We start from the raw sequence: 17356 nt of genomic DNA, 5'->3' as shown, positions 1-17356 counted from the left end.
ACATTTGTGGAAGTTACATACACGTGGATTAAACTTTGCTGTAAGGAGAATGAAATTATTTTCACCGATTCTTAACTTTGATTGTGGAAATTTGTAGACAAAACGAGACTTTCGGCATTTATATTGCATTTAATCATTTGTCGAACTCTAAAACTGCTGTCAAGTTATTGACGTTGGCCAGGTCCGTATTTGATCGCCTGTTCCCATATGCGTGGGATTCTTAAGCCGCTTCCAACAAATCCAGAATTTCGCCATTTTATTACTTCGGATTGGCTAAGAGTTAGTTAATCCAGGAATTCGACTCGGAAGACCTAACTGCTTCTCTTTTGTCCTCTGGAACGACCTTCGACATGAAATGTTTCCAAACAACTATAACCTGCAATCTTAAAAAAAAAAAAAAAAAAAAAAAAAAAAATAATAATTTCTATCAGTCTTCGACTGCATCCCGCACACGACACTGGTGTGCTTATAGGTTCTTCGACCTCTTGTATAAGGGGTCAATAAAAAAAAAAAATAAATAAAAAAGTTAACTTAGACGTATTCTGCCATGTGTTTCCATTTAGTTGTTAAACGAGGTCCCCATAAAAGGTAAATTCTCCTTGTAGGACACCACTAGTGAAAGAACTCCAACATAAGAATGATGGTATAACTTCCTTTACAAATTAATTTTCTATAAAATTGCCATGGGAACCATTTTTTAACCATTTTCTGAATTTTCGAAAGCTGATTTCTTATAGTTTAAGAATTATATACGATCACTGTTCTGTTAATCCTATTTGCTTTATCTTTTGTCAATTTGGGATCAGCTGCCGATAGGAAAAGTGACGTCAATTGTGTAGAGATAAAATATTAGAAAAACTTCGGGAATCGAGCTAACCCGAAGGGAATAGAGGGATTCTGGTGGACAGATGTGGTTCTTTGATAAGATTTCTACGGATAGCTAACGCTTCGACATGTTTTAGTTGGATCAGTGGAAGTGAGCCAGTTGAACTCGTCAAGGTCACAGAACAACTAAATTTACTGTAAGGGAATTGAAATACAAAAAAAAAAAAAAAAAAAATTCCACTTGCTGAACATCTGGCGGGGACAGCAAGGTTGATAATTCAGTTTTGGTCCAAAGAATTTGTGTAGTTTTTAGGACTGAAGCCTTGTATGTCACCGAAATTCACTGATACAATTAATACAGGAACCAACTTTCACTTTCATGTATTGCTTATTCCGCATTCAACAATTGAGCATATTAGCAAAACAGATTCCTGGTAGCCCTCTCATTGCTTAACTAATAACAATGGTTTGTGTCTCGGGATACCGCTATATAACTAATGTGCATTGTTCTCTATGTTAATGCATCGTGGGATTAAATATCCTCTAAATTACCGATGCAGTTAATAGGGAAGTTAGATCTGAAACGTGCGGCTTGCTTGCGATAAAGTGAAACTATAGGCAGCTAACTGCATTACCCGGATGTATATATGAGGAATATATCAATTATTATAGCGACCTCTATCATTGTACATATAAACCGTTAACGTGTAATACACATAATAGAACGGCAAACACAGAACCTACTAAAATATAAAATATTTTTTTTTAAATATTCTATATTTTAGTAGAGGTTTGTCATACTTTGCATAATATATCAAAGGCCAACTTATCAGTTTGAAAAACTTGTAATATAACTAAATTCAAAACCAATGCGAGTGTGTGTCAACTGCTGCTATTTATGTAGGGGAGATTATTGATCGGATTCATCCATCATCTACCGGCATAAGAAAAGACAGGCAGATACTGAAGTTTGGTGTCCGCATTGAGTTTACGAAAATGTAAGATTGGACACCTACAGGAACTTCGTGATAAGCATGGCGATTTAAGGAAAATATCGTGTTTGAGTTTTTTTCTCGCAACTGCAACCCTTAAAATTACACTGAGTCGTCACAGGTGTATTTATAAATATCAAATTACCTCTTTTCCTCCTATGACTGCGAGTTCGGATGTTAAACTATCCCCGATTCTCAAATATTTAAATTTTCTGATCTTTTGTGCATATAATTTTGAGAGATATTGTGTATTACAATGGGAATGAAGTGTACAGATTTAGTAACATGGCTAGCTGTAATCGTGATACATTTATCTTGTGTCCCTATACGGTTTCTGCTGTATTACAATGTGTGCATACTTTATTTTTTTCCCCCTTTATCTCTTAGTTCATCTCATACATACGTCTTCCTGACATCAGACTTGGTTCGCATACAACCATTTGACAAATGAATCTGTCCATTTTTATTTGGAGTCATTCCAACTTGTGTACCATCTTAGAGATGCAATAAAAAATAGCTTGTAAATGATCCCCTTCTAGTTTATCAAATATTTCTTCTTTTTTGTATATTTATTTCCTTTTTTTTTTATTTTTGGAAAAGATCACTGGTGTTTTGTATCACAAGCAAAAGATCGTGCTGGAGGAAATGGGGTAGTTACTAACTCCTTATGAATAACGGTTACGTCTAGTTGAAATATGTTTTATTAATGATAAGAAACTGAGAAATAGGAACGTAAGAGAAATATTTTTCTTGGGTACCGTGATTTTGCATCTTGGTAACGGCTTTCTTTAGACTAAAGAAAAGAAGTTGGGTATATGTCTTCTTGGAGTGGTTTTCGTATTTTTTGGTTTATTATGAACGTAATTCTTGAATGTAACGGTGAGGATTTAACTCAAGTATCCGTTTATCATTTGAAAAACTAAACTAGCTTTGGAACACACCAAACATTAAAAACCCCTTCATATTGCGTAGATGTTTCCAGAGAACAGAATTTTGTTTTATACAAACGGCTTGACATTTATTGGGGAAGGATAGTTCAAGTCTTATCTATAAATAGAGGAACTCTATTGGGCATAGAGGCATTTTTCATCTTACAAAATTAGGAAAGCACTCCATAGATATTAATATTTACAGACATTCAGTATTTTCCACTAAGTTGACACATTGTTAGTGACTTGATTAATATAGGCCAAGATAATATTAACCATCCAACCTCAAGATTGGTTATGGCGAAACTAAGGCTAAGATATCAGCATATGATGATATCTTAGTCTTAGTTATTGTAGCTGTAAATTCGACCAAAGTAATCTACTGATATGGCTGAAATAAGGATAAGATATCGGCATATGCTGATACCTTAGCCTTAGTTGAATTAAACCAAAGTAATCTATTTGATATGGTTGAAACTAAGGCTTAGATATCAGCATATGCTGGTATCTTAGCCTTAGTTGTTGTGGCTGTAAATTAAACCAAGGTAATTTACTGATATGGCTGAAACTAAGGCTAAGATATCAGTAGCTAAAATATGCTGATATCTTAGCCTTAGTTGTTGCGGCTGTAAATTAAACCAAAGTAAACTGCTGATAAGGTTCGTTGGAATTCTACAACAGGAGGAGGTTTCCTAGAACTGGTCAAATAATTAAATCACTCACTTATACAGTTTTGAAACTACTGTATACATATAATTTATATACAGTTCGCAGAAACGTTCATTTATCCTAGTATGTGATGCTCTGTTGGTATTAATGCTGAACTAGTTGAAGTTCTGTTGTGTGTGTGTCTGCTGGAATGTATTTAGATAGAATTCGCTGTTTAACAGTTTCTGATTTCTCATGATCGTAAATCCTTCAATAGTTTCTGTAAATCGTCGAAGCATGAAGTGAAAGCTGCTGTTGTAGAGCAAAGACTACTAAAGGCTGATTAGCAGTGGGATTACAGCAGTGCAATTCTCTGTGAATTACAGTCCTTGGGGCACGCACAATCCTACGCGGCATTTCGTTAAATCACCTAAGGTTTTAATTGTGAAGAAATATATCGAAACGAAGGTTGTTTTCGATGCTGATACGAAAGATTTTAGAAAAGTGTTTGTGTCGATATTACAGCAATTTTGTCTTTAGGTAATAATGTTGAGATCCAGACATTTTGGACACGAAAGAGAAAGAGAGAATTGTGGGTAAAAGCTACGATCACGAAGTAGGATTTCTATTGGTGCACGAGGCAATTTTATTTTTTATCTTTTGGATTTTTTTTTTTCATTAATATTCTTGTAGTCATTGCTAGTTTTGATATTGGTAGAAAAAGAAAGTCGAAGTTTGGATCCAAGCCAGTTTGTGATTTGTTATCGCCGCTGGCCTTGACACATTTCGTTAGAAAACGAAGGTTTAAATAAAGGATGAGGTTAGAATGGAATCGTGAAACAAAAAGAAAGTTTTCTGTTAGGATGATTTCAGCGAGGCGATCCAGAGATGCACCAAGGAAAAAGTAGAATAAGAATTACAAGATTGCTTTTTCTTGGTTGAAACTATTCTTAATGATTCCCGTCTGCAATCAACTTTGACATCATTCTGCGGAAATGAGAGTAGCTTGGATTACGTGGTATTCCCATAGGAGACCGAATGACTCGTGTGTATCATTAGCGAACCTTCGATATCTCTCAGTTTAGTTGGTATAATTGGTTAAAGCGAAGATCCACTTCCAATGTGAAATATAAAGGTGTGGGTACTGAGCGACATGTTAGGATTTTTTTTTCTTCTAAATTTCATTGTCAATTCTTGCATGCCTTGACGAGAAAGCTTTTGCTATTAATTCTAGGATTCGTAGTCGAAGTGGCATTATCTAGGCCATTTTAAGTGAGACTGAGCAATCAGATCTCAGAGAAATGTAGAAAAATGTTTTGTTTGGCTCAAAATGGACAAATCAGCCATGGAGCACAACTCATATCTCCCGATGTCCATTTTTTAATTGTGAAGAACCAGTTTCACTTATCGATGATCTCAGCTATTCGAGCCATCTTCAAGTACCTAACTTGCAATGGTACTTTTAAGTACTAACTTTTTCCACAGTATATAAAAGAAGGTAAGAAATCTGGAACTGGATTCTGGTAATGTTCGAACATGGCTATGGCTGATTAACCCTTCTATTAAAGGTCATTTGATAGAAATGTATCTCACTTCGGTTGGCTAGAGGAACTAAGGCTGGAGGCCGATGTAATGTCTGTAAGTTGAGGGCGTTCTTCTAATGGCTTTGTCCGTTTTCCGGGAGGGAAAATTCAGTGGCTAACTGAACTTTAATTGAAAAGCCTGATGGAGGTTCTTTGAGTCCTACACAGAGTAGAATCCATGTCGTTGCCATTTTGGTCGCAAAGTGCTAATGTAATGGATTCTCGGCTTACTATCAAGAATAGTAAATGACCCCTACTCCAGAAGGAAAGAGTTACGTAATTTATAGACGATCCCTAATAGGATAGCTGTCAACTATGTGTTAGCACATCTAGTGAATTATTATATTTTAAATTCATCAGGAAAACCAAATATCCGTTATTAGAATAGTTGTGTTGGTAGTGAACGGTTTACAGATGTAAACCACGTACGTCATTAAACATAATTCGATTTTCTTAACTCACCTCAAGAAAATCCAATTAGGTTTTTCAGTGCAATGGCAAATGTTACGTGCATCATATTTATCATAGTTTAGGCAAATTTCTTTACGAGTAGAATGTTCTCATGGGGGAAACGAAAGACCGCCAGGAAGACACAACTTTTCTGTCCGCAAACAGTCTTTTAGTAAAATAACATTTTCTTAATAATTTTCAGTTAAATAACATTCATCCCCCTTATATTTCATGGCCACAAGATCGTCCAGACTCTTCTTACGGACCAAAGATGGAACTTTTCAAGCCGCAATAAGCAGAGTGTGTGTGTGGGGGGGTCTCTCTCTCAGTAAGTGAATGAAAAATTGACAAATAGCCACCAGCAACGGAGAGGATCTTCGCTAACCCACCCAACGACTTTTGGGTTGGAATTTCCAGCTGGACCGATCATGACCCTTCCAAGTACTTCTTCAATTCAAGTTTAAAAGTCATTTCCAGGTTTATTATGTTTATACTTGTTTTTTTTTTTTTTTTTTTTTTACTAAATAGAATCAAGAAAAGAAGGTAATGAATACGGATGCCTCCTTATTACCTTCTTAAAAGAAATGCTTCCTTTTTCTTAAGTAGATATTTCCTTGAAACCAAACCGATTCATATCTTTACATTTAATTTTACAATCTGAAGAGTCAGAAAGACAAACTACTGATTTTGTTTTGGTAGGATTATGTAATTTTTCATGTTTATAACCAATCATCGGCTTCCTCCCGATTTGATTTTCGATCTCTCCCCGTTCTCGTTGTGAGAAATCCCCCACGGAATATGCAAAAAACCCGCTGATGGTTTAATCACTCTTTATTGTTCGTTAATCCAATTCTTTCTTTCTTACGGTCCGCAAATTCTGTTCATCGCGATGAGCTTTTTTCTTAAGATCCTTTTTAACGTCTTATCTGCTAATTTCTGTCTTTTCTTTACACGCTTCATCGCATCCTTCAAGATCGATGTACGGGCTTGATCTTTATCGTATTTACTCTTTCTTAACATTAACTGCGATTATTGTTGTTTTTTTCTTCCATTTTTGCTTTCATCCATTATTGTCAGCGTTGAATGCATTTTTTTTTTTTTTTTTTAAATCTGAAGTCTTTTCATTCTCCAGCGATCAGCTTTAGTCGCTTTTCGGTTGTAATTTCTTCCTAATAAGTTGAATACGTTTTTTTTAATAATCCCCTAAACGAGTTAAGAAAGAGTAAATACTAAATGAGCAGTCTCCCAGTTTACCTTTTAATAACAATAAATAAGATGTTCAATACGGATTAGTGGCTTAATCCATGAAATCTTACGAGAACGAATCAAGTTTTTTTAATTGCAGTTGACGCGCGAACTATAATAACAAGTGACAAACAAAGTTGTTGCACGAATTCGCCAGACAAAGCCTCGTTAGAACGCGCCTCTTTAAAAAAAAAAAAAAAAAAAAAAAAAATCTACACACACACACACACACACACACACACACACACACACACACACACACACACAGCTTGGAAAGATGTCAACAGATAGTATCATGTGCAAGATGCATCCTGCCATGTCACGTGTTTGTAGCCAGCCGGTATAAATTGGGGGAATATGATGCTCCCATGTAAGTGCAATTGTGTGCGGACGAAATGGATGTGAGAAGGGAACTGATGGAGCTTGAAGGAGGCATTGTAGTAGGAATCCATCTTGCAGGCCTATCCGCTCGGCGAATTGTTGCCGAACAGAGAGACCTGCAAGTGCTACCCGCAGTGGACGACCGAATTTTTTTAATGATAAATAATAATTTTTTAATAATAAATCACGTAAAAACCGGCATTCGTTGACCGCCATCTTGAATGCGGAGAGTTTCGGGCATCGACTGTTACACGAATCTGCCCCAAACCATTCAGAACCGAGCCTCACAGCATGGAGTTCAATGGTAGGACTGCAATATGCAAGCCCCACATAACCCGAACGAACGTCGTCTTCAAAGCTGCAAAGAGTGGGACGTGGAAGCTTGGAAAGTCGTGCTATGGAGCGTCGGATCAGGCTTAATTCTGTACTGAGTAGATGGACAGGTGAGACGGATGCCCAGTGAACGTCTCTTACCAAGAGTGCGTAACCCCTACTAGGAAATTTGGAGGTGGCGGTGTGATGGTAATGTCCTGTTTTTCCTGGTTTGTTTCCGGACCTCTGTTTGTACCACGAACATTGAACTCCGAGAGGTTTCTGGGCAATGCAATGCTTCCTACTTTGTGGGAAGTTTCTACGGAATTGACCACTCTTTCAGTAAGACAATACACCGTGTCATAAGGCTGCTGCTGCGTGGTTTGTGGACATGAACGTCACCACACTTGACTCAGCTCCATAGAGCCCTGATCTCAACCGTACTGAACATCTGCGGGATGAACTGGCGCATCGGGTGAGATCAAGGGACGTCCCACCACAACAATCCACTCGCTCCTTACATGCCTACAGGAAGAATGCTGCTAACTTTCCCATTGATCGCTATCGTCCGCTTGTGGAAAGTACACATCGTAGGATTGCTGCAGTCATTACAGTGAAAGAAGGTCTTACATCTTATTAAAGTGGGCGCCATGGCTGTTTGTTCCTTACACTATGGTGTCCGTTGACTTCTTTCCAACCAGTATAATATCTATATAATTTGCTCAGTCATTTTTCTACTTGTTTGTAGTTCATGGTGTAGTCTTGTGGTAATTTTCATGACCTCTCAAGTAGATAAAAAGGTCCAGATAGGTTTGTTGTGATCATTGATTAGGCAAACGTTTCCTCAGCATAATCACTCCAGGATATACACGAGTATATCCTGGAGTGATTATACTGAGTAGTTTAAGATTACTCATAAACGCTAAATAGGATTAAGAACATCGCCTCTTATTTACCACGTTGTGAGAATACACTGGACTTCCGGTGATCGTAAGAGGCAGAAACTAGTTTCCAGTCATTTCCGGAAAGTTAGGAGTGAAATAATTTCGCCCATCTCCTTTGGGAAAGAAGAGAAGGTATTAAAAACCTTTTTTTAATTTTTATATCGTTTGAATTTGGACAAAACTTGTCCAAATTCAAATTTTAATTGCGTGATCAGTAAGTCAACTATATTATCCAATTTTTATTTAGTGAACTGTATAAGCGGAGCATAAATTTATTTAATTATTATTATTTATATTTTTTTAGCGATAAGATGGTTGATTCTTGATAGGTGCTAATTGACTAAGGGATGATTTGGATTTACGTAAGACTACCAAGACCACGAGACTGGCTAACTCTTACCTTTTCATACTTTGCTTACCAAGTTATGGAAGTTTTTCGTCCCACAAAGGAACACACCAACTTTTAGTGTGTGTTCCTCGCCTGCCATAATCCGTTAACTCATCGCGGACTAAATTTTCCTTCTCATTACACGAAAACCACTTAATCCAATGTGATCGTTGCCATTGTGTTGAATATTGCTGGGCAAGTTAATATAAAATAAACATGGTTTGTTGCTATACTTCTTCCCCAACTGCTTTAAATCTTGCACTGTAGAAGATACTTTCTCGAAACAAGTTCGCCAAGAATTGGTACCTAATGAATATCATTGTCTCAATTACTACTTCAGTTCCTCCGGTTAGCCATGCTTGATGTCAGCAGTATATCATTGCGCGAGGACTGTCAATGGAGTTATAAGCTCCTGTATGCTATTGACGCTCTATTCGAACAGTCTTCATGGCTTCGTCGGACTCAGAAAAGTTTTCTGAACAAGTATCTGAATATATAATAACATATTTCTTGGATCTTTGTGACAAAGATGGAAAATTTTATTCTACTTAAAAACGAAGCCAACATTCAAATATTTCTAATGTCCTATTTGAACAAATAAGGCATGTTGGTTGGAAAATAATAAAAGATCGACAGATCGCCATCTATGAAAATTGATAGAAGTCATTTTATGTTTTTCAATTTTATTGCTGACCGACAGTGGCGCCTCTGGTGGTTAAACTAGTTACTGTTTTCCTTAATATTTATGAGTGTATTAATATGTTAAGTAGGTCGTAAAATAAATAAACCACACTTAAGGAAACACTTTAAAATAATTTATTGTGTTTTTTTTTTTTTCCAAAACAAATAACAGAATATCAAAAACTTCACATAGCCATGACTTCTCTTGTATACAGAGGCTTAATCTTAAGTAAACTGTTCATTCTACACTTAATCTAGTATGCAGCATCATTTTACACCGTACAAATATCAGGCCCCATTTACTTGATGCCCTTTGAGAGATCCACAGAAAAAAGCGTAAGAATAAGTATATTCTACTTTCGCGGTAAAGCAGTTTTTTTTTTCCCCGTATCTGTACATACATACATACACACATACACGCAAAATGACTATAAGCCTCGCGTATAAACAGAAATAAAAACTACAATATAGGAATGGTAAGCATTGTAAATGATATTGTTTATAATTCAGCGCCGCTAGCATTTTCTTACAGTGAAAATAATTTGAATACATATATTAGTACCGGACGAAACAAACAAAGCAACACGTGGCCAGTTGAGATGAAATTTGCAACAGTCAACCACGTGCACATCATCCACAATGATGAAATGGATAATTTAAAAAAAAAAAAAAAAAAATCGACAATTAGCTTTATAAAAATGCAACAATCAAACCACGTGCACGTTACTCATGAAGATGAAATGGACAATTTAAAAAAAAAAAAACAATTAGCCTTATAAAAATACAACAATCAAAGCACGTGCACGTTATTCATGAAGATGAAATGGACAATTAATGTTGTTTAAAAATGTAACAATTACGCTTAGAAAAATTGAAAATGACATTTTTGTTCTACAGTTTTAATTCTTTTATATAAAAAAAAAACAACTATTACTTTGTAAAAAAGAAACACCAGCGGCGCTGATTAACTTATGGCATTAAACAATACTTTGTTCCATGTATTAATAGCACCACGAACATAATTTGTTCCATATGAATAATTCAGGAAATGCGAATGGATTTTAATGTGTTTAAATCCTTACCTACAAACATAAAAGGTGAAAAGATAATAGTGAAACATTACAAAGATTTATACAGCGTATTTGGTTTTAGTTATTTTCTATTATACAAAATAGATTCGTTCCTCTACTCCAACCTACATGACACTATAAATATCAGGAATTTTAGCTTTTAGCTTCCAAGAGATAAGGAAACGTATTATTTATTTCAGTTAAATTTATAGCGCCATCTAACGTCGATTCTTGACAACTGGGTTCATCCCTACTATTATTATCTTTCTTAGAGCAGTATAACTTTCAGTAATTTGTTTGATGGACCATGGTATTCGTTTTAAAGGGGAATGAAAAAAAATCTTTCATTGAATTGCAAAGGTTAAATGATTCCAAACAAAAGACGTTATTTTGTACTTTGCTTCAGTACTATTTACCAGTCTGAGTTTATTAATAATTTGATTTGTTGCTTTTACGGTCTTTTTTGTGTATGAGAATGGGTTTTATAGAAGCCCGCAATATTTGGAGTGAATTTATCTATTCAACAGAAATAACTTATACATATTGATAGAATATTTATAATAACACGATGATTATTACAGAGGTGTATTCAGGATTTATTTCTATATATGGGAGGAGTAACTGAAGTCCTAAGCACCGTTTTATTGAATGTCCCCTGGGATACAACAGAATTAATGCACCTAGCGTTGAGGAAATAAGCACCAGTAATTAATTACTTAACATTATTAGACTCGGCACCAGAATAACGATAACTTATCTCAGTTAGGATTCTCTAGGGGAGTTCTAACTCAAATACTCTGGGATAGGAGAAACAAAACAGGACTTAAATTGCCTGAGTTAGTCTTATTACACTGGAACACTATGCAAGCTGCATAATCGCATATCCTCCCCTCCCTGAAAATTTTATTTTGATTTTTTGTACCCACGATAAAGGGAAAAAGAGGGAAGGAGTACATATACAATGGTAGAGGAGATTTATGTAGGTAAACACGTAAATAGGTTTGTTACATGGACATTACCTCACACACTATATTGAGAGCAAGTATACGTAGGTATCTAGGCTGGACATCGGACAAGAGGCAACTTCTACGAAATCCTTTAATTTATCTGGATGAACCTTACAGAATATAATTTTATAAGTGAAGAGAAACGTTTGGGTTGTATCTCTGACCTTGAGTATTTATGTTCTTCATAATACTGACATTTGACGGTGTCTTTGAGTCATTATCCCTAAGTAATGTTCAGCTACCAGTGAGTCATTCCTTTTGACATCTTTTTGGCTTGGAATTGCTATGTTTAGGGAAAGATTACTAAAATTCAAACTATTTACGTTTAAACCGTGCAGATTTTATTTTATTCTCGCCTTGTATTTCAACAGATAAGGACTCAACTAATATATAGAGAAAGATACGGTACACAAGGGGAAAACTATTAAGTGTAAAGGAATATATATATATTTATTTATATATTTTGGCACCTGTACATAGAGTGATTGTCTGCAAGGTTATTTCGCACATTGCAAAGATTAAAAGTTCTACCATAAATGGAGTATTTCTGGTAGATAATTGTATGCCTGTATCTGAACCTAGGCTAAAAGTGAAAAGTTGTGAGAACACTAGAAAAATAAGCAGTTAAAATTGTTGACGTGAGTTGTACGTAGTATAAACAGACTGGTTCACACAGCAATGCATTAAAGTGGCCACAGTTTGGGTGTTTTATTAAGTCAACTACAAAGTGGGTGTCGATAGAAAAATTTCATTTGCCAAGTTGGTTATACAAATGATGCATACTGATTGTTATTTAGCCTAATTATTGGCCCAGCGCCTTCTTTCAGGATATAGGATGGGTGAGTTCGGAACGTGGTTGTCATATGACCTATGACCTTTAAATACCATCTAGGGTAACGAGGATGTATATAAAGATGAAAAAAAAAAAATTGTTAGTTCTTCAGAATGCTGGTAATGCTGTTAAAAGATATAAACCGGAGCGCCCAGAGATAATTTCTATGAGAATGGAGCACCAGCAAAATTATAGTGAAATTAGTGTAAGGCGTACGTAAGTCCCTCTCACGAGCAACATTAAAATATTATTAGTAACTAATGATTACCCTATTAATGGTTAATATTAAACGAATGTTTGTTGCATTAAAAAGATTTTCATTTATCTATTACATTCTTCGGTTCTTCCATATCACCTTTGAAACACCCTTCAGTTCTCAATTCTAATTCAACCAGATAAGCCGATACTTTTTCATGGTGTTACGGTAACCTTTTACCAATACAATAGAATGTTGCAACTTCCGTCTTGATCAAACTGTCTACTAGGTGGCGCTGATTACAATGTATTTGCCTAGTCAATCGGTTGCTGTTAAGGTATTTTTCCCATCTTTTCTTATTATTTACAGAAATTCCAGGTGTAGTGAACAGTGGATGACTTTATAAGAATCTTTACTGTTAATAAAGAAAACTATAGCATTAAGTTTTAATCTTTGGGCTGGAAGTCATTTGTGATTTTATATTTCAGTAATATGAGCTGGCCTTAGGCACCAGAAATGAAGCAATACGTCAGGACCAGCTTACAGATGCTTAATATACAGTTGATAGTTTCTCAATTATGTGGGATATCAATACCAATGTAAAACCATAAGACTTTGCAATCTAGTGCTTGAATTTTTTTCAACTAGTATCATTTTTAATACGATTTAAAAATTTCTGTACAAAAAATGAACAAACGTATTCATTCATTTCTAGCATTTATTAATTTCAGGTAGTGAAAAAATAAAGTTAACTGTTTGAAATATCTAAAAATATTTCTGCATTTTAAGGATGACTCGACTTGCACCCCTGAATACGTCAACGAAGCTTCGTATACTTAAAGGGTTTCCCCTTTACGGGACCAAGGAATAACTGAGGCATTTATTTAATGTAGATCGATGGTGTTAAATTCCAGGACTCAAGTTGAATTAGTGTCTCGTTAATAAAAATAAATAAATAAATAAATGAAAACGAAATTTTAACAACGAATTAAATTTAGAACACTTTTGCAAATTAATGGTGGAAAAAAAATCGATTATTCGAAATTCCACTGATCTGGGTTTTTGGTTTGTTTTGGATTTTTTTTTTTTTTTTCTGGTCCCCTTTATTTTTTGCGAGGATTACTTCTACCGCCGTCCTCAAATCAACGTTATCTCTCTCCATCCCTCGATACGCTTCACTTCCTCATAGGAATCTTACAATTTACGATAGCACTTCTTTGGTTAGAAAATGAAGTGTGAAATGTACTTAAAGATGTAAAAACGTCTGCACTATTTGATCTGTAATGAAGTACTAATGCGAAATAAAACCTGAAAAATCCCAGTGCCTGAACGATAACACTAGAACTGGCTTTTTGTTGTGAGAAACGCCCATGTCAGTTCGCTACCTTCCGATTGAGGTGCATAGATACGTTCCCCCTATGATTAAAACAACGTACCCCCTCTTGCAAACGTGATCGTCTGCTTGGTCTTTGTGTTGTGTTATCGAAGTACCTAATTCATCATGGGTTAAGATGACATTGCACTAAGGGGGGGGAATATCTATGTGAACCAAAATGTCGGATACGTTTTTTTGATAGGCGTTTTGGGATGCCTTTCAAAGCATCTTACTGGTTAAGGAGATTTGGTGGACACGATCTTCAGATGTTCTTCGGGATTGCGTCCAAACTTCACTGGATTTCTTCCACGATGTTCTTTCTGCACGAAACGATCAGTACACGGAATACGCAATTTTTAAAGTACACAATCTTGCTCCCGCTGCTTCTATGAGATCCACAGCAGAATCGGATTGGGTTCATTATAAAGATATCACCATTTGTTGTTGTTGTTGTTACATTTTCGGTCATCTGCACAGCACACATAGTTGGATTTCCAGTCTCTCATAGTCTTTCGGCACAGTCCGGATGTTGGAGTAAAGTAGTTTCGCTAGGTGTTAACAGAACTGCAGTTTTTTTTTTTTTGTGTTTTTTTTTGTGTTTTTTTTTTTTTTTCATTCTTAGAGGGAGAAGACGTTTGTATCACAAACATGGCACTTTATTTGGCTAAACGAGGCGTAACGTCACGTGCAGTCTGCGCTTCCTGCTCGCTTCTTGAAAGTCCCCCGTTGTTCCGCGGCCATTTTCCCGAAGTCCGTAGAATCGCCGACCCCACAACGCGCTGCCGCCATGCTGGAAGATACGGCGTCTGGGACGGTGGTGGCTCGAAATTTCGCTCTTATCTTTTCCAACCTCGTCAGGGTACTGGTTTGAGGAGAAGCGGCTAGCGGAAGCTTCCCCATGGCGTTCATGTAGTCGGCGATAAGAAGCGTGATTTCCAGTATCTAGGGAGGAAAGAAGAAAAAAAAAATGGTAACATTCAGACATTGGTTAGAAACTCATCCTTAGGTGAACACATGAGAAGTAAAGCATATAAAACAAACATGCTCACGTGCGTTGTAATAGAGCACTTTTTTTGTTGTTAACTTAATTATAAATACAGGTTAATGCATATTTACGTATGCGATGTGCGTGAAATGGAAGAGAAAATTGAGATAAAGAGGCGAGATTGAGTAAAAGGGAAAAAAATATTGAAAATAAAAGAATCGAGGAAGGTCGAGAGGAAAGGAGTGCTGACATAGTGAGAAAGAGGAATATGAAGATGTAAGGAGGAGGAATATTGTGATGAATATGATAGGAGGAAGAGGAATATCAATTTGAAGATCGATTGACAAGAATATTGAGATGAAGATGATGAGAGGAATATCGTGAGGAAGATGACTTACTGATGAGATGAAGGTTGAGAGGAATATTGAGATGACTGACTATAAAATGTTTCGATGAAGATTCCTCTCAGTCTAGTTGAGAGGAATACTTAGGGGGAAAAAGTGATGAAGAGAAGAAAGATAAAGAAAGAAAGAAGGAAACAGAGAGGTAGGAGAATCAACGTTTATACTTGTATATACAGAGAAGAATAAAAATATTTCCATATAAAGACTGCATTTGACTCTTCCTTCTGTTTCACAGCATTGTGATATTTTCATTCGATGTCACATTCAAATAATGTCTAAATGGAAGTAATTATCGATTTCCGCCTTGTAGCTCAGTGGAAAACGAAAGTCCGCATAGGAGGTCTTTGCAAATCCGTTTCTAAAGAACTTCATTATCGCCTTGAGATTCTTTAGTTTAACTTTCAAGAAGGACTTGCGAATGGACGACCAGCATTGAGTCAGTTGGACAATCATCTCACAAAATACCTTTTAACCATAATACACACTAATTGCAATGTTTTCCATTCGCTATTCCGACAACACGCACGCGCGCAGTTGTTATTCATGCGAAATTTATTCTGCCATTTGTATCGCCGCAACATTATCCTCGTAGCAGTTGCGGCGGGTGTAGGAGGGCGCACAACTTCTACACGTGTAAGCATAAACTGCAGGGTGTCACGAACCTTTGACTTGCACTTCTCTCTCCCCCCACCCCCCACCCCGCGAACGTCTTCGAAGTCTTTTTCCAGAAAAATAGCACGTGCGTGTCCGGAACAATTGGCGTTTTCTTGTGGCGGACGGAGGAGTACTTAAAACAGTATCCCGTGCTTCCTTTTCGGTGTGTGTGTGATACGAATGCAAGGCAATTAATGCCGTAAAGGAAGCAGATCGCCCGCTGGCAATCACAAAACGGTTTGAAAGGGCCACGTAAAAGATTTCAAATGACCCGCTTCTCTTAACCCTTCAGTTGTCCAACACAATACGGTTTTCTATAGAAACATTCCCCCCCCCCCTTTCCAAGTGGCCAAAAAGAAGAGCAACGAAATAGAAAAATGGAGGCGTAAGAAGGAGTGGGTGTGGAGAAGCAGGAAGAGTCCTCTCGCGAGGGTGGATTCACACGACTTATCGATGTGTGTGTGTGTGGCGCAATCAGTGTTTGTGGTCTTGTAGTAACGTACAGATCCGTAATTTTAAGCGTCACGAGTTCCATCCAGCACTATGCAACAAATACTTTAATGTACTTCAGGTTTCAAGTTTTTATGGATGAGATTCACATTAAGAAAAGGTATAAGATTATTAACCACTTTTAACCTCTATTTCCTTATTTAAAATAATTTCAAATAAAATTATTTGGTAGTGTTTTTTTCTTTTTATTTTTTTATTCGAAACAATTTTTTTTCTTCATTTACTTTCCAAGCCGAAATAAACTAGTTCCTACCTTCTACATTTTCTCTCTCTATCCATCATCCTTTCATCCAACTCTGAGACTTCGTTGAGTCCTCTAATTATGGATTTTAGGCAATTAATGCAGTTGGCTCTTACCACTCAATCTTTAAGGGCGAGTGTTTTATGTCTGCAGATCTGTGTGTTCCGAGGCCGCTTTGCCTGTTTTTCTCCCAAAAACCAAGTTTATGGGGGAAAAACCCGCCTACTTCGTAGGCTAGGCTGACTTACCATGCATTATTGTCGGTCTGATAAAAGTTCCTCAAGTCATACACTGGATTCGAACTCAGGTCTTTGCCAACAAAAGAAAAGGAAAGGGCTCATTCGAAATCCTCTTCTGGACAGAATCGAGCAATCTTAGAGATGATTTTGGTACCTCACCACCCCAATATGGAAGCAATAATTTGTGCTTGGATGGATTTAGAATTTGTATAGAGTTAGCAGCTGTTGAAAGTGTGAAAGAGTATCACGTGCGAAAAAAAGTGGAAGTTTTTTGACGGTTGTAAAAGCTACATTTGAAACGTGTTTGTGCCAGGCAAGGTTGGAGGCATAGGTCAGTCCAAGAAGAGAAATTTGATCGTGGTTTGATATCTGGGTATTGCTGAGGATCAGTAGCGCACTCGGGATTTAATCTTGGGAGGGGGGGGAGGCGAGTGGAGTAGACGATTTGAGAATACACACTACACA

The 17356-nt window shown here is 36.7% G+C and overlaps 1 protein-coding gene across 1 annotated transcript in view; it reads right to left on the bottom strand.

The window, feature by feature from the left end:
• Nucleotides 1-9490: 9490 nt before the first annotated feature.
• Nucleotides 9491-17356, bottom strand: part of LOC150101431 (pleckstrin homology domain-containing family H member 1-like) — a 335105-nt gene continuing 327239 nt past the window's right edge. Inside the window, exon 30 of the mRNA XM_090400895.1 lies at nucleotides 9491-14800. Within this exon, the coding sequence (XP_090257021.1) occupies nucleotides 14540-14800 (261 nt within the window). The 3' untranslated portion in view covers nucleotides 9491-14539. The remainder of the gene's footprint in view (nucleotides 14801-17356) is intronic.

This window comes from Typopeltis vanoorti, chromosome 11 (genome assembly GCF_054136105.1).
Source record: "Typopeltis vanoorti isolate ZY-2024b chromosome 11, IOZ_Tvanoo_1.0, whole genome shotgun sequence".
In the NCBI taxonomy this organism is placed as follows: Eukaryota; Metazoa; Arthropoda; class Arachnida; order Uropygi; family Thelyphonidae; genus Typopeltis; species Typopeltis vanoorti.
The sequence above is the reverse complement of the archived record's forward strand: the minus strand, read 5'-3'. Positions and strand labels throughout refer to the sequence as shown.